Here is a 25332-nt window from a genome sequence, read left to right on the forward strand (position 1 = left end):
AGATATAATCAGCAGTAAAACAATCAGGGCACGGCAGAGGACAGGGAGAACTCTGCAGTGTTGATTTATAACATTTGAATGTGCATTAGATGGCAACAATATCATATTGTACAGCAATTTCATCAGCCGGCAAGAGGTGGTTAGAATAGGATGGGAGGCCAAGAGTCCGTGTAACCAGAGTCAGAGTCCCGAGTGTAGGAACAAAGCACGCAGGAGTCATGAAGCAAATAGCATAAAGCACAAGAGAAAAATATAACGACTTGGGGCTAGCCATTGTAAGTTCAGAGTCACTCTCCCCAACAGTGCGTGTGCTGGAGGCGAGCGAAAGCTCGGGAGAGAGGGGGGAGTGAGGCGGGGATACCGGTACCAGACAGGCCATGGCAGACGGTAAACAGATCGCCAGGTAAAATCCAAGCAGCAGTGCAGCAGGCAACAGGAGTAGGTGTCACACCCACCCCATTGACCCAACCCATTTCCCCTATGACAGACCAGTCCGGAAAAAAGTTTATGGTTGCAATCAGTTAACGGTCCCAATCCCCGCCACCTGTCCTTTACGTCTTTGACAGACGCAACTTATATTAGTCCTAGATGTGTCACAGGTCATATCCTAGGTTTAATAAGAAGGTTGAGTGATTTATTGGACAAACAGTGCATTCAGAAAGTATTCAGACCCCTTCCCTTTTTCCACATTAAGTTACAGCCTTATTCTAAAATTGATTAGATCATTTTTTAAACTCATCAATCTATACACAATACCCCTTAATGACAAAGCAAAAAAAGGAGTCTGAATACTTTCCAAATGCACCGTAGGTTATTATTCCCAGGAAGCATCCCTCAGAATCTTGCCCTATATCCAGGGTTCTACCACAGGCTTGCCCTGGCTTTAGATAAGACAGGAAGAATTGCTGGAAACATCAAAACAGGAAGACACCACCCAATGAGCTCACTAAATCTGGCCACGCCCACACTGTGTACCAGAGAACATAGAATGTCTTGCTCATGGCAGTTAGACTTGACTGACAGACATTTATTGAATCGTTTACACTCATTAGATCAATATTCCAGTGATTTAAAACATTTTACAGCATAGTGCTAGTATACAGATCAGTATACTGTAGTCTTACAGGCTACTGTCTTCTGCCTATTTATATAATAGCATAGCCTTGCAAGAGCAACAAAAGTAATGCTACTAAACACAGTCACAGAGGCACTTTAGAGCAGCATTACATTTAACATATATAATTATGGCAGTAATTAACAATAAAATACACATGGGTGGGCAAGATCAGTGAAGTTTAAGTATGAAAGTACCTACAGTATCTTTCCTTATGCTGTGCTTTTTCAGAATGCAAAATCATGCAGATAACGTTAGGAAAAGTAAAAACAATGTCATTTTAACAAATTTAAGAATAAATGCTGGCATTAACTGGAACTACAGTAGTAGTTGCCATTTTAGCTGAAGACGTGTAATGGATGCATCTATAATGCAAATAAATTGGTATTCATAACATGACGATAAATATATAACCGAATTGCAGAGTAAAATGTGAACTATACACACACACACACACAGAATTGTAACCTGTGACAGTAACATGTGACTAACTAATAACATGAATCCCTGAGCTGAAATGTTAAATCCTGTATGGTGGTCTTTCAGCCTAACTGAGGAAAAACAAAGCTGGTCACAAGGCTGTTCAAAAATGATGATATTCAACTTAAGAGGTACATATACTATTCATAAGAGCTTAAGTAATTGTACATTATAGACAAAGGATAAGACATTGTTTGTAGTAAGTGCTTTGTTTTTTATAAAATGTTCAGTGTTACCATGTGGCAACCCATTCCATAAGGGACTTAGTGTAAAATAAAGTGTAAAATAAATTGCAATCGACAAATAACTTAATGACTCTAAAATCTACTAAGACAAATATCCTCAAAGATATCCTATATTTAACATTCCAAAGTTCTGATTGGAGTAAATTCAACTTTGAATGTTGATAAGTGTGTGTGCAAGCAAGGCCATGTTTTTCTCAAATCATCTCGCTCTTCACCCTCACACAACCACAATATCTATCTAACAGATGTCAACAGAAACTAAACAGCTGTAGAACAAATTCTGGCCACTACAACAACCATACGCTGTGACCATTTCTGGCTGAGGTGGTGTGCTTGAACCACTGCTTGACAATCAAAATGATAAGGCTGGCATGGTATGTAGCAGGCCTGAGTGTTAGGTGATGGTTCCTCCTGGAGTGGAGGGACTACAGTAGGTACAGACAGAGGGCACCTGTGTTCAAATACTATTTGAAATCATGTCAAATACTTTCTGTGCTTGCATGTTGAAATGGAATCAATAGAAAAGCCCCCAAAGTGCAAACACTGCCCATCTGGCACTCCTGGCAAACATTCAAGGTATGTACAAATATTTCAAATAGTATTTGAACCCAGGTCTGATGGCAGAGAGGATGTTGGGGAGTGGAGACACCCGTCTCTGTCCTCTTCAACTGCGAACAGCGTCTTCTGAGTCCCCTGGGCTGAAGCAGTTGAGAGACTCCTTTAGGAGGCAGAAGGAGGGAGAGACAGTGTTCTCACATGCTAAGCTGTGCCAAGGCCGAGCGGCATCATCATACAGTTTGTTTTGACTGGTCTCTGCTACACTTGAGCTCAGAAAGAGGATTGTAAGGTCAATCACAAGACAACTTGCAGTTTTTTTTAGGGATGCACCGATATTAAATTTTTGGCCGATACCGATATCCAATATTTTCCTTGCCAAAAAAAACCCGACACTGATACCGATAACCAATATTTAAAAAATGTTGCGTCCTTTTAACTATTTAGCTGTACTAGAATGCTTAACACACACACAGACGCAGCGGTCTAAGGCACTAGTTCGAATCCAGGCCGTATCATATTTGGCCGGATTGGGAGTCCCATAAGGCGGCTCACAGTTGGCCCAGCATCGTCTGGGTTTGGCCGTCATTGTAAATAAACATTTGTTCTTAACTGATTTGCCTAGCTAAATAAAAGGTTACAAACACACACATTGACCAAAAAGTTATTTTGTTGGCATTTACGTATGTCCCCATTACCAGTAAAACATAATCAGAACCTATTTCTTTCACTTTCTTGCTGTGCTGTTTCATTGTTCATTTGTTCAGTCTTTTCATTCTCAACCAGGATTTCATCATACATGTCAAGCAGTGTTTCAGTTGTCTGTCTGTCCGTGGCTTCTCTTCCTCGGGGCGCACTGTCCCTGTGTCCGTTTCCATCTTGTCCAGCTGTGTACGTAACATTTCACATAAACACTGTTTATTTTCTGCATCGAAGTAGCGGTCCTTGTACCTAGCATCGAGCATGGTGGTGACACAGTAAAGAGGCTCCGATAATATACCACCGAATTGCTTATTCACAGCCTCAAGTACTTTTGTTAGTTTTAACCCCACGGTCTGTGTCGGCTGTTTTGTTGAGTAGGCGTTTCAATGTCATGACATAGGGTATCACGTCTGCTGCAGACACAGTTGATTGTCTTATTTCTCTAGTCAGTTGTTCGAATGGCACTAGGAGTGTGTTCATGTTTCCAAGTTTCAAACATGTTCTCAAATGCCATTGAAAATGGCACCAGCGGTATGAGAACCAGCACATCCTTGAGCATGCAATACGGCTTACCTCAGTACAAAATCCTCGTTGACCCAATGTGCTGTCAGACTCAGCATGCTCAAAGGGCTGACATCGCTGGTCCAAATGTCGGTCGTGATGCCCATAGCAAGTAGCATAATGAATTCCATTATCTTGGTGTTAATGGATTTCGCCTTTGAGTTGTCTCTCTGAAATGTTCTTACTCTTTCAAAAGACTGCTCAACTTGAACTTGTTTAGTTGTTGGCCTAGTATATTTCTGCTTTTGTTCTGTGTAGCGCTGTATTTTTCATGGCGTCATCTACCTACGTTATATAGGTATGCATGTCAGCTTTGACATCGGTTTTGCACATCGGCGTAAAACTAGACATTGGGCTGATGCCAATGTTGGCATTTTTAACTAATATCGTCCGATTCCGATATGCTCATCGATATATCGTGCATCCCTAGTTTTCAAAATAAGTTTACTGTAGTTTAAGGACATAATTAACATCCTAAAAACACGTGAAGAGAGACATCATTCATGCAGAAAGACAACTAACTTGGCTTCGTGTCAACTCTGCTCCCTCAGGGTCCTCGAAGGACTGCATGGTGGGTATAAAGGGGGCCAGGGGCCGTCGAGATTGAGGTGGGTTGCCAGCGCTGTAGAGGCGCGGACGCTTCACCTGGTCGTGACTGGACAGGGGAGTGAAACTGTTCCTCCGGAGGAATGTGGTGGGAACGACGTCATTACAAACTTTATCCTGGTTAGAGAGGATGGAGCATCAGAATCAGAGATAAATAAAGTTTCTGTATTGCATGCTATACATCTTGTGAAAACATTACAGCTGAAACAAACAGAATATTGAAGAGGTGTTGCGGTTCCTTTCCCAGACATGTTAGCAGGGCTACGCTCAGTAAAAGGCAGTGTGGCCACTGGTCATGTTTATGAGTACTACCACACAACATGGAACATCTGGTAAACACACTGTACCGGGGACAGCACTGAGACAGTGTGGCCTGTTCATTCCAGAACTACATACTGTATTGTATAGGCAGAGCAGATCTCCAAATTAGAAGAAATTACATTAAAAAAAGAGGCCCTTTGTATGGGTGAGGGTGGAAACTGTACTCTGGTCTGTTTTTTGTTGTTGCAATTTCTCACACCATTTTATATAACTGCATATTCTGAGGATTGACTCACTACTACCTAGAACTCTTCAAACTACAACTTCCCAGATCAGCCAGTTTGTTATGACTTGACTATTTATTGTAGTTAATCATCCAACTGACTCTTGAGAGAAAGTTGTTGGATCAGTGGTCAGAACTGGCCACACCTGTTAAAAGAGGGATACAGTATACGAACAAATGAAATTAAGTAGAACACACAGTAGATTGAACAGAGATGTGTCAAGGAGAACAACTCACTAATGGCCTGTCCCGGTGAGTGTTCACAGCCTCCACTTCGAGGTCAAACATGTCCACTTTACAACCTGGCCGAGATTTTTTTTTTTAAACAGATAGAGAGAAAAAATAACAGTCAATGTTAACCTGAGAGAGGAATGAGAGAGAAAGATGTTGTGTCTGAGACTGACACAGGATAGTCTTGGATGAGATATCCTACCATAAGCCATGGGGGTGAGCTTTAGAACTGTGTGGAGGGGACACTTCAAGTAGGGCAGGTCATCTGTGTCAACAGAAACAAAGACACAATTACTTTATTTAGAACATTGCATGTGAGATCAATGTGGCATCTCAAAAGAACTCAATCTCATGCAGTTAATGACACATGATAGAGTTAATACATACATATATTTTTAGGGATTATATTTAGATTTCATTACTTCTCTTTCCTGACATCTGGCAGTGACAGTCAGAGGTGCCCACTGCACAGTCACAGTGTGGGTGGCTTTACTAGCCTTTAAAATGCCCCTTAAGGCACAAACCACTTTCGCAACTGAATTGGCAGACCTTTAAGAGGGCCATGTGACATTCTTTTTAACCTCAACATCTATTTCTGTCCTTCATCCAGGATGAACATGAGCAAAGGCAAACTTTTCCACTCAAACAGAAGTCAAGAGGTGTGTGTTTGTATGCTTGTATCCTGGCTAAAGTAATTGAGTTTCCTAACGAGGTGCTGTGTGTATCTGTGAATGTGCTTGTCTGTATATACAGTGCCTTCGGAAAGTATTCAGACCCCTTGACTTTTTCCACAATTTGTTACGTTACAGCCTTATTCTAAAATTGATTAAAAAATTGATTAAATATCACACTATGCCCCATAACGACAAAGCAAAAACAGGTTTTTAGACATTTTTAGAAAGAAATATCACATTTAAATAAGTATCGATACCCTTTACTCAGTACTTTGTTGAAGCACCTTTGGCAGCGATTACAGCCTTGAGTCTTCTTGGGTATGACGCTACAAGCCTGACAGACCAGTATTTGGGGAGTTTCTCCCATTCTTCTCTGCAGATCATCTCAAGCTCTGTCAGGTTGGATGGGGAGTATCGTTGTACAGCTGTTTTCAGGTCTCTCCAGAGATGTTCGATCGGTTTAACGTCCGGACTCTGGCTGGGCCACTCAAGAACATTCAGAGACTTGTCCTGAAGCCACTCCTGTGTTGTCTTGGCTGTGTGCTTAGGGTCGTTGTCCTGTTGGAATGTGAACCTTCTCCCCAGTCTGAGGTCCTGAGCAGGTTTTCATCAAGGATCTCTCTGTACTTTGCTCCATTCATCTTTCTCTCGATCCTGACAGGTCTTGCAGTCCCCACAGCATGATGCTGCCACCACCATGTGCCAGGTGTCCTCTAGACGTGAAGCTTGGTATTCAGGCCAAAAAGTTCAATCGTGGTTTCATCAGACCAGAGAATCTTGTTTCTCATGGTCTGAGAGTCTTTTGGTGCCTTTTGGCAAACTCCAAGTGGGCTGTCATGTACCTTTTACTGAGGAGTGGCTTCCCTCTGGCCACTCTACCATAAAGGCCTGATTGGTGGAGTGCTGCAGAGATGGTTGTCCTTCTGGAAGGATCTCCCATCTCCACAGAGGAACTCTAGAGCTCTGTCAGAGTGACCATCGGGTTCTTCGTCACCTCCCTGACCAAGGCATTTCCCACTGTCAACTGTGGGACCTTAAATAGACAGGTGTGTGCCTTTCAATCCAATCAATTGAATTTACCACAGGTGGACTCAAATCAAGTTGTAGAAATATCAAGGATGATCAATGGAAACAGGATGCACCTGAGCTCAATTTCAAGTCTCATAGCAAAGGGTCTGAATACTTATTTAAATAAGGTACTTCTGTTTTTTATTTGTAATAAATTAGCAATATTATAATGGGGTATTGTGTATAGATTGCTGAGGAAAAGTTCTTATTTTAACCAATTTTAGAATAAGGCTGTAACGTAACAAAATGTGGGAAAAGGCAAGGGGCTGAATACTTTCCGAAGGCACTAAGTGAGTTTGTGTGTTTGTACCAGCACTCTTATCCAGGAAGTAAGCGAGCAGGCAGCGCATGACAGCCTGGTGACAGATGACAAGCACGTTGCCCTGTCTTTCCAGCTCCATGATGACCGGCTCTAACCTCTGCACCAGGTCCTGGTAGGACTACGGAGAGAGGAGAGGGACAAACTGAGCTCAGTGCTTCCGATGAATGGGACAGATCTCTGTAGAGAGATAAGGAGTAAATGTACCTCTCCTCCTGGGTAGCGGTAGTGGTACTTGTCCTGATCTCTTAAGGCAAACTCCGCAGGGAAGGTTTCCTCAATCATCTCATAGGTCATCTCCTCACACACACCCTGAGAAACATAAATACGTTTTTTTTTTTTTATAGACAATCATTATTAAATTTAACCCCTACCATGTTTCGTCTGTGGGTCACTATTGAACTGTGGTGCTGTGGTACTGACGGCATCGATCTCGTTGAGTATCTTCCACTGCTCGTAGGGCACCCCGAGCTCTTCAGCAGTCTGGATAGTCCGTCCCAGCTGGCTGGTCCACACCTTGAGGTCTGGCAGACCATGCTGCTCCACAAAACCCTTCAGCGCTCCAGCAAACTGAGAGAGGATTAGAATAGGCATAGTAGGTTTATTTATATACAGAATGTAAGAAAGATGATGCCATAGTGATTGTGTGTGCAAGATTTATATATATAGAACACAGAGCAACATAGCATGAAGTGGTGCAATAGTTTCTGTACTTGTAATGGTATACTAAAAGGAGAAGTCGAGGTATACCTTTTTCCCTTGAACAGACAGCATTGAATCGCCCCCGATGCGTCCCTCCACGTTGTGGTCGCTCTCTCCGTGCCGACACAGGTAGATAGAGTGAGAGTGTACGTGGATGTTCATTAGGTAGTACACGATCTTGCTCTGGATGTAGTCCTGCACCTTGTTTACCAGGAAGCTCCGGCCCACGTTGATGACCTGGATGAAGGACAGGTCCCTAGGGGTCAGAGGTTAGAATGGAGATCAAGATGGAATTTATCAGTGACCTGATAGTGTCTTGATCCGATACAGACTGATTGCTAAAGACGCTAATAATGATCATCATGAAGATCTACTCATTAGCTAAATTAATTCTCAATACAATAGTTCTGAGAAATCAAAGAAATTGACAAGAACTTTTAATAATAAAATAATACTTTTAATAGCTATTCAGCACCTACTTTCTGTATGTATTAAATGGCCCGAACTGTTGAAAACAAAGGCTTTCGCAAGGCCCTAGCTGGGCCAGTAAGAGGGAAAGCAACTGTTCCTCTTCTCTAACTGGGACAATGTCCAGAGGAATTCACTGATATGTCTTGGAGGCCCAGGCTTTAGGAGAGCTCAGGCTTGAAATAAGATTGTACTTTGTATATTTCTTGAAGATAAACATCGTAAAATCAGTGTGTTGTTTTATAAGGCTTATCATATGAGGGACTACATCTAATAATACTATGGTGAATTAGGAATTAATGACCAACGAACCAGAAACGTTTTTCTGTCAGGAGATTTAGAATTGGAATCAGAACAATGATGTTATGAGTCAACATGGTGACAAAGCAGGCTATAATCTGAAAAAATACCTTTGTCAATCTTGTGTGTTGTCTCCAACTACTGAACAAACTATGGACCTCTTGATGAATGTTTGTAAATACAAATGGTATCAATTAAAGCTACATTGTGGAACTTTGTATGTACTGGTGTTTTTGGAGACCCCTCTGGCAAGAATGAAAAAAAATGTCAAGAGTTGAACACAATACCACAGAAACCCGCTCTCATCGGTAGTCACTAGAATGACATCCTCTTGATACAGAGTATAGTCCAATTTCTTCCTGCTCTGCTGACAAGTATTTTTCTCAGCTCATATGAGTCATAAAGGCCTAGTGCACTAATTTGGTGGAAAAACTAAATTTTCCCAAAAATGACTTTTTTAATATATTAATTATTTTTTATGGGTGATTTATCACAGGGTGCTGCAGCACCCTCAACACCTCTACTTCCTGCAGCTATGGGTACATTGTAATAATGTTATTTTTATTTATTTTTATTTATTTTACCGTTATTTTACCAGGTAAGTTGACTGAGAACACGTTCTCATTTGCAGCAACGACCTGGGGAATAGTTACAGGGGAGAGGAGGGGGATGAATGAGCCAATTGTAAACTGGGGATTATTAGGTGACCATGATGGTTTGAGGGCCAGATTGGGAATTTAGCCAGGACACCGGGGTTAACACCCCTACTCTTACGATAAGTGCCATGGGATCTTTAATGACCTCAGAGAGTCAGGACACCCGTTTAACGTCCCATCCGAAAGACGGCACCCTACACAGGGCAGTGTCCCCAATCACTGCCCTGGGGCATTGGGATATTTTTTAGACCAGAGGAAAGAGTGCCTCCTACTGGCCCTCCAACACCACTTCCAGCAGCATCTGGTCTCCCATCCAGGGACTGACCAGGACCAACCCTGCTTAGCTTCAGAAGCAAGCCAGCAGTGGTATGCAGGGTGGTATGCTTATAGCTAACATGAATGTCTCTGCCTGGTAAAAGATTAGATCGCCATCTGAAGATAGCTAACTTGGTAAAGACTTTGAGTACTATGTACAGTACCAGTCAAAAGTTCGGACACACCTACTCATTCAAGGGTTTTTCTTTATTTTGACTATTTTCTACACTGTAGAATAGTGAAGACATCAAAACTATGAAATAACACATATGGAATCATGTAGTAAACAAAAAAGTGTTAAAACAAAATGTATTTTATATCTGAGATTCTTCAAAGTAGGTACCCTTTGTCTTGATGACAGCTTTGCACACTCTTGGCATTCTTTTGAGACTGGTACTGTACGTTTTCACATTTCCTGGGAGCCACCAAGTCTGACAATAGGGACATTTTACGTGCCTATTTAATTCCTATGTAAATCTACCCCAATTTAATTCCTATGTAAATCTACCCCACAATGGCCTTTCAACTTAGATAGGATCATGAAAGACATTACAATGATGAACCATGTCAAGTTTGGCATTGAGATCTTTAAAACAATAAGGAAACTATTAACAATTCACTTTTTTAACTATGTAACACTAATGATTAAAAGAATCACCAAAAAATCTTTGTGGACAACAAGTTTGAGAAAAGCTGAGATTTGTCAATAATTTAACCATCTTTTGACCAATCAGATTTTATATGTCCATTTAAACTGCTTTAAATCCACTCTACAGTGGCCTATCAACTTACAATTTGTCAACACTATCTTTGACGTCCCTAAGACGATCCACACTAAATTTGATATATCTAAAAAAACAAGGACACAAATTATTTGCATATGTAACGTTAACGCTCAAAATCATATGCTCCTGATGAACCATGTCAGATTTTCTCCAGATTTTGTATTTAGACTCATTACATAAATCTTTAATGGTTTTGCAAAGAAATTGTTGCTGCATTCAAATATGGCCGCACTGTACCTACAGGTGCACGTTAGCACATATGCTAATGAAAAAAATACTTAAAAAAAAATAAAAAAAATCTCCTTGTCATGAACTATAAATCAGATTCACTCCAGTTTTGGTACACTGTATAGACTCAATGAATTAGCCTTCAATGAATTTGAGAATGATTATTTGCTGCATTCAATGTTGGCCACGCTACAGCACTAGATGGCACCATATCACTCCAGGGCTAGAAGAACTGAACCGATGGACATGGGACCATGAAATTTGGTATGCAAACCTTATGAATATGTCCTTAGAAGTTGTGTGAATATAAAATCCCTTTAACCCTGATGGCTGCACCAGACAAGTTGGTGGCACAATAGATGTAATTGGCACCATAGGATACTAGAACATATCTAATGATCAAGTGAACTTTGTCTCATACAAATGAATGTTAGGTTTAAATTATGCAGATGAACAATGAGAAATATTGTGATTAGTATATCTGTATAATCACATATTGTTGCCCTATTATGTGGTCTGAACTAGTGAAAACTGGATATTTTATTCATGAATATTTGAAAACAGAAGTTCTGCTGCTTGCGCAGTCTGCATATTACAGCTGTGAGAGTGTATTGAAGTATTTTGGAAAACCAATGCGGAGTGTACAAACTGAGATTAAATAATTTACACAAACAGATTTCAACGACATAAAGTACCAGAATTCAAAGATGACTGCAATATACCAATACACTAACGCTGATTTTTGGGACAATATTTCTAACCATTAATCAAATTGACACCAGAGTTGGTATATAAACTCAATACATTAAGTAATGACCTTAAGAATGATTACCTGCTGCATTCAAAGATAACCAACCTACAGCACTAGACTAAGGGCTTATTCTCACTGAATAGAGTTATCGCGACCAATGTTAACTCTAAACTGTATGCCGGCGCGCAGCTCCCCGGGACTGCTGCGCAGAAGAAATATCAGAATGCACAGAGAAGCACCAGATTGAATTTCACTCAACTTTCTAGAGTTTTGCCCATTAGTTAACACTATCAACGTTTCCCTTTACTGTAGGAATTGTGATTGAATCAACACAATATTAGCCAATTTCAATGCAACATAGCAAAACAAACTATGCAAAACTAACTATACAAGAGATTTTATTGTAGGCAGAATGCATCAAAGTAGGATTCTATTGCATTGACAGGCACTACTCAGGCACATACTCTACACAGACCAGTGCGCCATAACCTATCAGAGCTGCAGTAGGCCTATATGCAAATAGACCATTGCCATATACGGATCTGTGCCGTTCCCTTTGAACTGGACTGTTTTTACAGCATCAGCAGTCATGATTAGATGCGCTTGTTTTGAGATCAAAGCGAGAGCTACATGTACTGACCTGTGTACATAGAACTTTTTTTTGCCTTAAAGGGGCAGTGTTGTATTTTGAGACCGGCTTGAATAAGTAAAGTAGCCAATAGGCAGAGGGTAGCATAATTTGTTTTATTCTCTGTAATAATGGTGCATTTTATTTTGTAAAGTGGTTTCTTGCATCAATATTGAGCCTGTAATCAAACCCACAAATGCTGACGCTCAAGATACTCAACTAGTCTAAAGGCCAGTTTTATTGCTTCTTTAAATCAGCACAAGTTTTCAGCTGTGCTATGAATTGCAAAAGGGTTTTCTAATGATCAATTAGCCTTTTAAAATGATAAACTTGGATTAGCTAACACAATGTGCCATTGGAACACAGGAGTGATGGTTGCTGATAATTGGCCTCTGTACGCCTATGTAGATATTCCATAAAAAAAATCTGCCGTTTCCAGCTACAATAGTCATTTACAACATTAACAATGTCTACACTGTGTATTTCTGATCAATTTTATGTTATTTTAATGCACATACATCCAGATAATGCTGCGTACCATTTTGCGCAATGACACTAAGTAGGATCGAGGCGTTGTCTACTTCATGTAGCTAACATTCATGCTTCGCCTATTCCTATTTTGATTTGAAAGATGCTGTTGCACAAATAACATGCTAATTTAGTCCTACACTATCACTGTTATCAGGCTGTATAGCTAGCTACATTATCCTGACTACATTTATTAGCTAGCTAGCGTTTAGCATTAGCTGCTAACACAACTTAGCCACAACTTGCTAAGAAAAGAAACTAGCTCTTTGCAGATGTAAGAAACACAAACTAATAGTAGAACGCTTGTGGATTTATATTAAGAAGTGGAAACTGCATCGGAGTCATCAACATTGTTGCATGTGCTGCATTGACCAAGCAGACTGAACGCAAGTGTCTCGTGGTCGAGCAAATGCGCTCCTTTAGTGGTGGGGCTAGGTCTGTGGAAAGCAGCACAATGCGAGAGAGCAGAGAGGGATGACTCAAGTAATGGAGTAAACTATAAAAATAGACGTTACAGACGGTGTGTCACATTAACAAATATTCAAATATAACAGTCAAGGATACATATAGTTATAACTAGTTACAACTAAATAGCTAAGCAACATTATATATTCAAATGAAACAAACCAATGCAATGGCGCAGTCAGCTTGCTAACAAGCTAGCTACACTAGGTAGCTAGCTGCTAATGTGGTTAGAAAACATCAAAACAAGTAACTCATAGTAGCTATAACACTTTAATAAATATTTACAACTAAATAGCAAACACAACATATCACTTTATATCTAGCATGAAAATAATTTCCCTGTTTCTTTGGGTTAGATCGGGGAGCTGCTGGGACAGGTTGTGTGCTACCTGCACCTGTCATATCTGTAAGCTATCGCCGCAAGTGAAGTGTGAGTATCGACGTCCCATTCATATCCATTCAAATCTCAGTCTGAGCTGGCACCGCCTCCGGTAACTCGTCTTTCACTATGCGCATCACTAAATCTGGCAGGTAAATCAGACCCGACGGGGAAATCGAATACAGTGGTTTTCAGGCAGGCTGGAGGCGCAATATTGCTACTGTTGAAGCACATTGGATGAGCACTAGCAACTCAGAGCTTTTGAACATTAAAACAAATACAAAAATGTACATAATGCAACATTAACCATTTAAAATAGAGAACGTCTTACTTGTCGTGTTCATCTGGGTCTAATGGTTGGTACATGACTTTATAACATTCTATTCTCTTCAGGAAGTCCTCCATCACACTCTCTCTGTCTCTTTCTGGGTAGTCTGGGCTGGACACCTTCACATCCTGGGGAGGAGAGAGGGAGGTGCACAAGACTTAGTGTGGAAATCCTTAAGAAGATAACCATAGAATGTTTTAATGAGAAGTAAAACTCATAATGTAGTTAAGTTTTTAAACATGTAAGTTAATTTACCATAATATTAGCAGCAATGACATCAGGGTCGTCACACAATGACTCCACAAAAAACACCTGCGAAAGATACCTATCTTTGAAGACACACTTTACCAAACAATTTTGACACCAATAATTGAGAATAGTTTCTAAACCTAACCATTGTTAGGTATAGAAACAAACAATAACGCTGACCTTGTAAGCATGTTCCTTTGCAAAACTAAGGAGTAATTCTCTCCTCTCTCGGGTGGTGTTTGTGGCATCAAAGACCTGAAAAACAGTCACATCTCACTGATATCTAAAATTAAGCTTATCTTTCCAGTTTGATATCACTATTTTGTCTCCAATTACTCCAAACAGCAGAGAGAGCAGAGAGTAGATACTCAACAGCGATTTGGCCCCCCTCTTCAGTCAGATAAGCTTTGACATCCTGCAGAGCCACCAGAGCACACTGCCTGTAGGGACACAGTGACCCACATCAATAACAATTGAAATGAAAAATCAGTAACACATCACTTAAATCTGACAGACATAATGCATTATGTTGCTATAATGGATTGTAAGACCATGTATGACGACCCCATTATGTCTTTGTAATATTTATGTTCAATCTGTTGAAGAATTATAGCATAGAAATACACAATATATTACAAGCCTTATAATAATAAATTATAGGGTTTATATAATGCTTATAACAAGTATTATACCTGTTGGTCTAGCAGCTAGCATTAAACAAAAAAAAAGGAAAATGGCGGGCGGCCAGATGACTCACTACCATTGAGTTGCTCACTAAAAAACAGCAAGGTTTTCAATAGAGATACCACCTGCTTGGGAAACCATGGAGGGCATAGTCTAGAAATAAAAGGGTTACTGTAATACTGTATAACTCATCAAAACAACCTCATTCTTCTGCTACAGGTCCAACAATACTATGAAGGGAGGCGGAGCACTCACTTCCTGATTTCCATGGCCTCCTCGTTGTCGTGTCTGAAGAAGTCATAGGACTTGTAAGCTTTCACAGCCTCTCGCCTGTAGACCCCCAGGTTGAATACTGCAACACAATACAGGTGATGAAATGCACATGTTCTTGTAATCAGTAGAATGTCATGTGACATTTTACTGAACTGTGGAGGGAAGTCGTGGGTTCTGCAGCATCGCAGTTCAATTGCATAATTCACTATTGTAAATATATCAACACAAAAAGATCCCTATGATTGTTAGTCTGCAAAAAAAGGAATTAATTTACACATCGTATAGAGTGAATACAATAACATGAATAATGAGGAAAGTGTGGCTTCAATGTTTATCTTCCGGTAGTGTGGGTCTACTTGTTTTAATGAAAATACAGTATAGTACATACAGTGAGGCCTCTATACTAACCCTTGGTTGGCACTCCTATCCAGTTGAGGTAGCGGGTCAGCTTCTTGGACATGTAGGTTTTCCCTCTGGCAGGAAGACCAATCATCACAATCACAGTGGGGGAGTTGGTCATGTAAGAGGCCCATGCTGTTCACACAGAGAAACATCAATCACAACCAAACAACTTACTTTGAAATGTCAATAGAACGTAGGCTAAGTATTTTACCATGGCACAGTAACACCATTATACACTGCTCAAAAAAATAAAGGGAACACTTAAACAACACAATGTAACTCCAAGTCAATCACACTTCTGTGAAATCTGTGAAACTGTCCACTTAGGAAGCAACACTGATTGACAATAAATTTCACATGCTGTTGTGCAAATGGAATAGACAAAAGGTGGAAATTATAGGCAATTAGCAAGACACCCCCCAAAAAGGAGTGATTCTGCAGGTGGTGACCACAGACCACTTCTCAGTTCCTATGCTTCCTGGCTGATGTTTTGGTCACTTTTGAATGCTGGCGGTGCTCTCACTCTAGTGGTAGCATGAGACGGAGTCTACAACCCACACAAGTGGCTCAGGTAGTGCAGTTCATCCAGGATGGCACATCAATGCGAGCTGTGGCAAAAAGGTTTGCTGTGTCTGTCAGCGTAGTGTCCAGAGCATGGAGGCGCTACCAGGAGACAGGCCAGTACATCAGGAGACGTGGAGGAGGCCGTAGGAGGGCAACAACCCAGCAGCAGGACCGCTACCTCCGCCTTTGTGCATGGAGGTGCACTGCCAGAGCACTGCAAAATGACCTCCAGCAGGCCACAAATGTGCATGTGTCAGCATATGGTCTCACAAGGGGTCTGAAGATCTCATCTCGGTACCTAATGGCAGTCAGGCTACCTCTGGCGAGCACATGGATGGCTGTGCGGCCCCACAAAGAAATGCCACCCCACTATGACTGACCCATCGCCAAACCGGTCATGCTGGAGGATGTTGCAGGCAGCAGAACGTTCTCCACGGCGTCTCCAGACTCTGTCACGTCTGTCACATGTGCTCAGTGTGAACCTGCTTTCATCTGTGAAGAGCACAGGGCGCCAGTGGCGAATTTGCCAATCTTGGTGTTCTCTGGCAAATGCCAAACGTCCTGCACAGTGTTGGGCTGTAAGCACAACCCCCACCTGTGGACGTCGGGCCCTCATACCACCCTCATGGAGTCTGTTTCTGACCGTTTGAGCAGACACATGCACATTTGTGGCCTGCTGGAGGTCATTTTGCAGGGCTCTGGCAGTGCACCTCCATGCACAAAGGCGGAGGTAGCGGTCCTGCTGCTGGGTTGTTGCCCTCCTACGGCCTCCTCCACGTCTCCTGATGTACTGGCCTGTCTCCTGGTAGCGCCTCCATGCTCTGGACACTACACAGCAAACCTTTTTGCCACAGCTCGCATTGATGTGCCATCCTGGATGAACTGCACTACCTGAGCCACTTGTGTGGGTTGTAGACTCCGTCTCATGCTACCACTAGAGTGAGAGCACCGCCAGCATTCAAAAGTGACCAAAACATCAGCCAGGAAGCATAGGAACTGAGAAGTGGTCTGTGGTCACCACCTGCAGAATCACTCCTTTTTGGGGGGTGTCTTGCTAATTGCCTATAATTTCCACCTTTTGTCTATTCCATTTGCACGACAGCATGTGAAATTTATTGTCAATCAGTGTTGCTTCCTACGTGGACAGTTTGATTTCACAGAAGTGTGATTGACTTGGAGTTACATTGTGTTGTTTAAGTGTTCCCTTTATTTTTTTGAGCAGTGTATTTTATAATTGTTTTTAAAAAAGGCCAATATAATAACATGTGAATTATTCCTTTGGGTTTATTTTTTCATCCAGATCTTCTCACTAGTAGTGGTTAATGTTTTTCAAACAGCAGCTGCTTAGCTACTGACGGTCCACAGACACTGTTAAGTCCATGCCAAGAAATGTAAAATGAAGTCTAGTGTCCTGAAGAAGTTTATTGTTATTGTCGCTCTCTCTTCTTTAGTCTGTTACTGCAGATAGAAGATTCACCAACACCCATCCTCAGTCCTTTGCACACAAACAAACCCTTGCTTTACTTAACAAGACCAGGCATTACATTTACATGCTACACATTCCTTAAACCAGCCTGTGGCTTAACAATTCAGTGGTTACCAAGCAGCCACCCGCAAAAGATTTGTGTGTGTGAATGTGAGTTTGAGATATGAGTGTGTTTGGGATATCTTGGAACCATCTCCAGTTCCTGATTACAGATTCCTCAGAGTGGATTGGACTGGCTAGTTAAAGGTCCAATGCAGCTACTTTTATCTCAAAATCCAATCATTTCTTGGTAACAATTAAGTACCTTACTGTGATTGTCAAAAATAAACAAAAATAGCATCTTAGAAAACGGGCAATCTCTCAAGCATGAATTTTACTAGGACTGTCTGTGTGATCTGAGTGGGAACACTGAAAATTAGCTGTTATTGGCAGAGAGTTTGGAACGTTTTCTTTTTGGTATTTAACACGTTTTCCACATGGTGATGTCACCATGGAAGGCCGAAACAACATCCCACCAAAACAGGCAGAGATTTTAGGTGGTCTTTTCAAACAGCTCTTACACTAAAAGGGCATTGTCATAATTTTCACAATATTATTCTAACCTCATAGTGTGGAAATATATATGACACATGAAAATCTAGTTGACTGTACTGTGTCTTTAATGCTAGACTTATTTAACTGGGGGTGATCGCAAAAACGCATGCACTGATGACTGCACACATCACATTTAATCTAGTTTGAACTGAAGTGTGAAAAAAGTCACTATGCCTATAGTAAACTATCAGAGCACCTTTCACATGCTGTATGCAGGTAGGGAGACAAAATATGCCTAGTTTCACGTTGCATGAGAGGAAAACAAAGATTGCCAGCGAGGCAAAAAATAGGGCTGATTACTTACAAAAAAAATGCATTTTGTGTTAATATCTATATTTCTAAATGTTAAATTCTGCACTGCCAAATTCAATTCCATTTAATCAATGTAATTGCCTATTGTCGTGAGGAACATAGCTCACATTGGTTATGCAGCAGCTTGCAATGAATACCCACAGATCAGGTTGACGTTTGACCTAATTGGGTTAATAGAGGAAAGGGACCAGAATAGACGGGAGCATATGAGGCTAGCAGACAAGACACTAGTACTTACAGCATTTCTTCAGTACTTCATTAGCCCTGAGTTCCGTTCTCTTTCCCTCTGCTGAACTTTCCAGAACTGCAGTGCCTTTCTGCTGGCTGGCAGCCATGATGCTAGTAGACACAGCACACTGTCACTATACTGTCCAATGACTGGTCCTTTCACGGCAGGGTAGCCTGGCAGGGGACTCTCTCTGGGACTGGGAGGTCAGGACACTAGCTAAGTGAGGTCATCTCTGCATATAACATAGACTAAACTACTATCTTCCCAGAATGCTTAAATTGTTTACTTTCAAATAACCATAGCAAGCTATCTGAGTAAATATTTGTCACAATTCGTTTCTCTAGTTAGCCTATAAATACGCCTAGCTATTGTTACAGTGCAAAATATGGCTAGCTAGCTAAGCATAATACATCCCCTTTATATCTGAAGAAAGTGACCGGTTGGTTTATTTTTTCACACGTTCATATGACACGCTTGTTCTATCTAAAACAACGTGAAGACATAAACCCGGTCCAGATACAACTTTAGCATGATTTTTACTGCAACGTCATACTATGCAACAAAAACAGATTATCCTCAGCACGACGGATAGTTTACAGAAGCACTTACCAAAATGACAACAGGTGAGTCGACAGACACGAGTCACTTTGTAACCACTCAGTACTGTAGCTATTTCATCTGTCTGCTCTCGAGCTCCGAGGTATTCTATTGTTTGGCTCCTCCCCCCGGACACTGCGGGAAGGAAATCAACCTGCGCACTGACTGACGGACAAACCGGTAACACAGATAGAACAATGAGACAGATTTCATCGGATGTATGAATGTGAAGCATAAAAAAAGTAAACAAAATAATAACAAAAAATCAAAATAAATGTGAAGCAACCGCCTGACATTGGTAGTAAGAGGAAGCCCAGTGGCCAGCAGTGGGAGAAGATGGAAGGAGATGGATTTGGACTATTCTGCAAGTTCTCATCGATGAAACATTTGATCTCAATACAGTTTTCTGTTCCCAAAACTACAATATGTTATGAACAGAGTGGACTAAGTTTTGTAGACTTTACCCTTTGCCAAAGTTGTAAAAAAATCGCGTTGTTTAGAGGGAGTGCAAATGCGAATTGAGTTATTGCACACACGCACTTCACAGAGTAGACGTTCTCTAGCGGAAATATGCAGATGTCTGTTAGAACGGGCCAATAGAATCTCACTAGCTCGTGCTTGGCTCTGCCCACCTCCTTGCTTGTTCTGCCGACTATGACTCATATGTTCCCATTGGAAACGTCAGTCTGTGGTCCATGTCATAAGGTGAATGCACCAATTTGTAAGTCGCTCTGGATAAGAGCGTCTGCTAAATGACTTAAATGTAATGTAAATGTCCATCTTAGTTTAGTTATAAACATCTTTGCTGGTAATCTTCTTCGGTGGGGTTTGTCTGCAGTTGGCATCCAACATTATGGCGCATTACCCCCACCTACTGTACTGGAGTGTGGGCCAGAGAAGGACAAATTAAATCCTATCTGTGAGCCCCGTTTCTCTTAAAAAAATTTGAAAATATTTGAGAATCGATCTAATAACCTTCTAGTCAATATACTCTTTAAACTAAATATCTGTATCCCCTTCATACTAGATCTCAGCCTCTCCTTTCCTCTCCTATTGCCCACACTGTATCAATACACACTCCACTGTTTCTGTTTCCTGGCAATAATCACACTTTCCTATTGGATGCTTTCCTATAACATTAAAGTCTTATTCAATTGGCTGTGTCTCACCCTTAATTTGTAAAAAGAGCCTCCTCTCCTTTGTCCCTTCCTGCCATCCTCCCTGAATTTCCTCTGTACTTGAAACAAATGCCTACTCTTAGTATCTCTATCACAATGCTCCTGCCATCTCTGCACCATTACTGTCCATATCAGGCTTTTTGCCACTGCCTTGCTCATTGAAACTACAACCTCAACATCCCCACTACTAAGTGCTTGTTTAGCCAATATATCAACTGCCTCATTCCCCTCCACCCCCACATGGGCTGGGACCAAGGTAAATATTATCTGTATACTCATGTCTAATCCTGCAATGGGTTTGTAGTACATCATAAAGCAGATCTTGTCTGCTACGTGAGCTAAAGTACTGCAGACTCACCAACTCTGCACATTAATCAGAGCAAACAACTACTCTCTCTGACTTCCTCCACCCACTGCAAGGCCAACAGTTTGGCCATCAGCTCTGTCGTATATACAGCCAGATGACCTGTAATATGTTACCTGACTACCACCTCACATTCCTGCACTACAAATGCTGACCCAGTACGTCCTGTCCTTGGATCTTTTGAACAATATGTGTAAATGGCCACAAAATCCTGATACACAGTATCCAGTCTACTAAACAAATCAGATTGATCAACACGCAATATTTAATTGCCAGCTGCTGTCTCCTAATCTGCAATGGCACCTATTTTGCCAATTGGCCTGCGCCCCTTTTACTCAACGAAGCCCTGCTTATCCATCATGACTGGACTACCGACGTAATCTGCCGGAGTTTTTTTTGTCCAACAGGCCTCTCCGTCTCGATGTCCCCTGAATGCCCATCTGCTAGCCGCAGCCCACTAGCTGTCTAGGGCATATTGGACTGTTAGCTGAATAGGTACATCGGCCAATTTCTTGGGCCACTATACCTATTTTGACAAACGCTCTGCTACTCGGAACACTACTAATCCATCACGACTGGTCTATCCACGTCACCGCACGCGGAGGCTAAAACAGACTTTCCTCCATTGCGACGTCCCTCTAAGGCCCTTCTGCTAGCTTGCTATCCCCGGCCTGCTAACTGTCTGAATCGCTGTGTCTCCAGCCAGCCCAACCACTCACTGGACCCCTATGATCACTCGGTTACGCATGCCTCTCTCTAATATCAATATGCCTTGTCCATTACTGTCCTGGTTAGTGATTATTGTCTTATTTCACTGTAGAGCCTCTAGCCCTGCTCAATATGCCTTAACCAACCATTTAGTTCCACCTCCCACATATGCAGTGGCATCACCTGGTTTAAACGTCTTTAGAGACAATATCTCTCTCATCATTACTCAATACCTTGGTTTACCGCCAATGTACTCACATCCTACCATACCTTTGTCTGTACATTATGCCATGAATCTATTCTATCGCGGCCAGAAACCTGCTCCTTTTACTCTCTGTTCCGAACGTACTAGACGACCAGTTCTGATAGCCGTACCCTTATCCTACTCCTCCTCTGTTCATCTGGTAATGTAGAGGTTAATTAATCCAGGCCCTGTAGTGCCTAGCTCCACTCCTACTCCCCAGGTGCTCTCATTTGTTGACTTCTGTAACCGTAAAAGCCTTGGTTTCATGCATGTTAACATTAGAAGCCTCCTCCCTAAGCTTGTGTGAAAGCAGTGAATAAAACACTCTGCCAACCCGGATGTCCGAGCCGTGTTTGAATCCTGGCTTAGGAAGACCACCAAAAACCCTGAAATTTCCATCCCTAACTATAACATTTCCCGACAAAAGATAGAACTGCGAAAGGGGGCGGGGTTGCAATCTACTGCAGACATAGCCTGCAGAGTTCTGTCTTACTATCCAGGTCTGTACCCAAACAATTCGAGCTTCTACTTTTAAAAATCTACCTTTCCAGAAACAAGTCTCTCACCGTTGCCGCTTGCTATAGACCACCCTCTGAGAGTAAAGCGTCCTCCGAAACACAACCCAGCCAAGCCACACTGCTTCTTGACACAATGCACATCCTTCCCAGAAGCCAGCCGCACCAATGTGTCGGAGGAAACACCGTACACCTAGCGACCTGGTCAGCGTGCACTGCGCCCGATGAGACAAGGATATCACTAACCCGGACAACGCTGGGCCAATTGTGCGCCACCCCACGGGCCTCCCGGTCGCGGCCGGCTGCGACAGAGCCTGGGCTCGAACCCAAAATCTCTGGTGGCCCAGTTAGCACTGCGATGCAGTGCCTTAGACTACTGCGCCACCCGGGAGGCCGCCTTTCTCACAATCTTAAAAAAGCATGCCCCATTCAAAAAATATATAACCAGGAACAAATATAGCCCTTGGTTCAGACCTGACTGCCCTTGACCAGCACAAAAACAGCCTGTGGCATTCTGCATTAGCATCAAATAGCCCCCGTGATATGCAACTTTTCAGGGAAGTTAGGAACTAATATACACAGGCAGTTAGGAAAGCTAAGGCTAGCTTTCTCAAGCAGAAATTTGCATCTTGTAGCACAAACTCAAAAAAGTTCTGGGACACTGTAACGTCCATAGAGAATAAGAGCACCTCCTCCCAGCTGCCCACTGCACTGAGGCTAGGAAACACTGTCACCACCGATAAATCCACTATAATTGAGAATTTCAATAAGCATTTTTCTCGGCTGGCAATGCCCCCCACAGCAAATCGCCCAAGCCTCCCCCATTTCTACTTCACCCAAATCCAGATAGCTGATGTTCTGAAAGAGCTGCAAATTCTGGAACCCTACAAATCAGCTGGGCTAGACAATCTGGACCCTCTCTTTCTAAAATGATCTGCCGAAATTGTTGCAACCCCTACTACTAGCCTGTTTAAACTTTCTTTCGTATCGTCTGAGATTCCCAAAGATTGGAAAGCTGCCGTGGTCATCCCCCTCTTCAAAAGGGGGAGACACTCTAGACCCAAACTGCTACAGACCTATATCTATCTGATCCTGCATTTCTAAGGTCTTCGAAAGCCAAGTTAACAAACAGATTACCGACCATTTCGAATCCCACCGTACCTTCCTCGCTATGCAATCTGGTTTCAGAGCTGGTCATGGGTGCACCTCAGCCACGCTCAAGGTCCTAAACAATATCATAACCGCCATCGATAAGAGACATTACTGTGCAGCCGTATTCATCGACCTTGCCAAGGCTTTCGACTCTGTCAATCAACACATTCTTATCGGCAGACTCAACAGCCATTGCTTCTCAAATGATTGCCTCACCTGGTTCACCAACCTCTTTTCGGATAGAGTGCAGTGTGTCAAATCGGAGGGCCTGTTGTCCGGACCTCTGGCAGTCTCTATGGGGGTGCCACAGGGTTCAATTTTCGGGCGGACTCTTTTCTGTGTATACATTAATGATGTCACTCTTGCTGCTGGTGATTCTCTGATCCACCTCTACGCAGACGACACCATTCTGTATACCTCTGGCCCTTCTTTGGACACTGCGTTAACTAACCTCCAGACGAGCTTCAATGCCATACAACTCTCCTTCCATGGCCTCCAACTGCTCTTAAATGCAAGTAAAACTAAATGCATTCTCTTCAACCAACCACTGCCCGCACCTGCCCGCCCGTCCAGCATCACTACTCTGGACGGTTCTGACTTAGAATATGTGGACAACTACAAATACCTAGGAGTCTGGTTAGACTGTAAACTCTCCTTCCAGACTCACATTAAGCATCTCCAATCCAAAATGAAATCTAGAATCGGCTTCCTATTTCACAACAAAGCATCCTTCACATTTACATTACATTTACATTTAAGTCATTTAGCAGACGCTCTTATCCAGAGCGACTTACAGATTGGTGCATTCACCTTATGACATCCAGTGGAACAGCCACTTTACAATAGTGCATCTAAATCTTTTAAGGGGGGGGGGGGTCAGAAGGATTGCTTTATCCTATCCTAGGTATTCCTTAAAGAGGTGGGGTTTCAGGTGTCTCCGGAAGGTGGTGATTGACTCCGCTGTCCTGGCGTCGTGAGGGAGTTTGTTCCACCATTGGGGTGCCAGAGCAGCGAACAGTTTTGACTGGGCTGAGCGGGAACTGTACTTCCTCAGTGGTAGCGAGGCGAGCAGGCCAGAGGTGGATGAACGCAGTGCCCTTGTTTGGGTGTAGGGCCTGATCAGAGCCTGAAGGTACTGAGGTGCCGTTCCCCTCACAGCTCCGTAGGCAAGCACCATGGTCTTGTAGCGGATGCGAGCTTCAACTGGAAGCCAGTGGAGAGAGCGGAGGAGCGGGGTGACGTGAGAGAACTTGGGAAGGTTGAACACCAGACGGGCTGCGGCGTTCTGGATGAGTTGTAGGGGTTTAATGGCACAGGCAGGGAGCCCAGCCAACAGCGAGTTGCAGTAATCCAGACGGGAGATGACAAGTGCCTGGATTAGGACCTGCGCCGCTTCCTGTGTGAGGCAGGGTCGTACTCTGAGGATGTTGTAGAGCATGAACCTACAGGAACGGGCCACCGCCTTGATGTTAGTTGAGAACGACAGGGTGTTGTCCAGGATCACGCCAAGGTTCTTAGCGCTCTGGGAGGAGGACACAATGGAGTTGTCAACCGTGATGGCGAGATCATGGAACGGGCAGTCCTTCCCCGGGAGGAAGAGCAGCTCCGTCTTGCCGAGGTTCAGCTTGAGGTGGTGATCCGTCATCCACACTGATATGCCTGCCAGACATGCAGAGATGCGATTCGCCACCTGGTCATCAGAAGGGGGAAAGGAGAAGACTAATTGTGTGTCGTCTGCATAGCAATGATAGGAGAGACCATGTGAGGTTATGACAGAGCCAAGTGACTTGGTGTATAGCGAGAATAGGAGAGGGCCTAGAACAGAGCCCTGGGGGACACCAGTGGTGAGAGCGCGTGGTGAGGAGACAGATTCTCGCCACGCCACCTGGTAGGAGCGACCTGTCAGGTAGGACGCAATCCAAGCGTGGGCCGCGCCGGAGATGCCCAACTCGGAGAGGGTGGAGAGGAGTATCTGATGGTTCACAGTATCGAAGGCAGCCGATAGGTCTAGAAGGATGAGAGCAGAGGAGAGAGAGTTAGCTTTAGCAGTGCGGAGCGCCTCCGTGATACAGAGAAGAGCAGTCTCAGTTGAATGACTAGTCTTGAAACCTGACTGATTTGGATCAAGAAGGTCATTCTGAGAGAGATA

The 25332-nt window shown here is 42.8% G+C and overlaps 1 protein-coding gene across 4 annotated transcripts; it reads right to left on the reverse strand.

Annotated features, from left to right (window-relative positions):
* Positions 1–1006: 1006 nt before the first annotated feature.
* pfkfb2a (6-phosphofructo-2-kinase/fructose-2,6-biphosphatase 2a) lies at positions 1007–19758 on the reverse strand. Of its 4 annotated transcripts, none has more exons than XM_055931679.1 (16): positions 19487–19730; positions 19035–19187; positions 15247–15372; positions 14821–14917; positions 14255–14321; positions 14062–14136; positions 13888–13944; positions 13636–13760; positions 7850–8057; positions 7523–7669; positions 7307–7411; positions 7091–7220; positions 5241–5303; positions 5045–5109; positions 4180–4380; positions 1007–2557 (listed from the first exon to the last, which is right to left on the reverse strand). In XM_055931679.1, the coding sequence occupies exons 1-16, from the start codon at positions 19683–19685 to the stop codon at positions 2504–2506; spliced, it is 1872 nt and encodes a 623-aa protein (XP_055787654.1). In that variant the 5' UTR covers positions 19686–19730; the 3' UTR covers positions 1007–2503. The 4 variants fall into 4 exon arrangements, with proteins under 4 accessions (XP_055787654.1, XP_055787657.1, XP_055787656.1 ...); XM_055931682.1 differs by lacking the exon at positions 19487–19730 and adding an exon at positions 18435–18535 and having other exon boundaries at positions 19035–19125; XM_055931681.1 differs by lacking the exon at positions 19487–19730 and adding an exon at positions 18435–18621 and having other exon boundaries at positions 19035–19123.
* Positions 19759–25332: the final 5574 nt, after the last annotated feature.

Source organism: Salvelinus fontinalis, chromosome 8 (genome assembly GCF_029448725.1).
Source record: "Salvelinus fontinalis isolate EN_2023a chromosome 8, ASM2944872v1, whole genome shotgun sequence".
Classification (NCBI taxonomy): Eukaryota; Metazoa; Chordata; class Actinopteri; order Salmoniformes; family Salmonidae; genus Salvelinus; species Salvelinus fontinalis.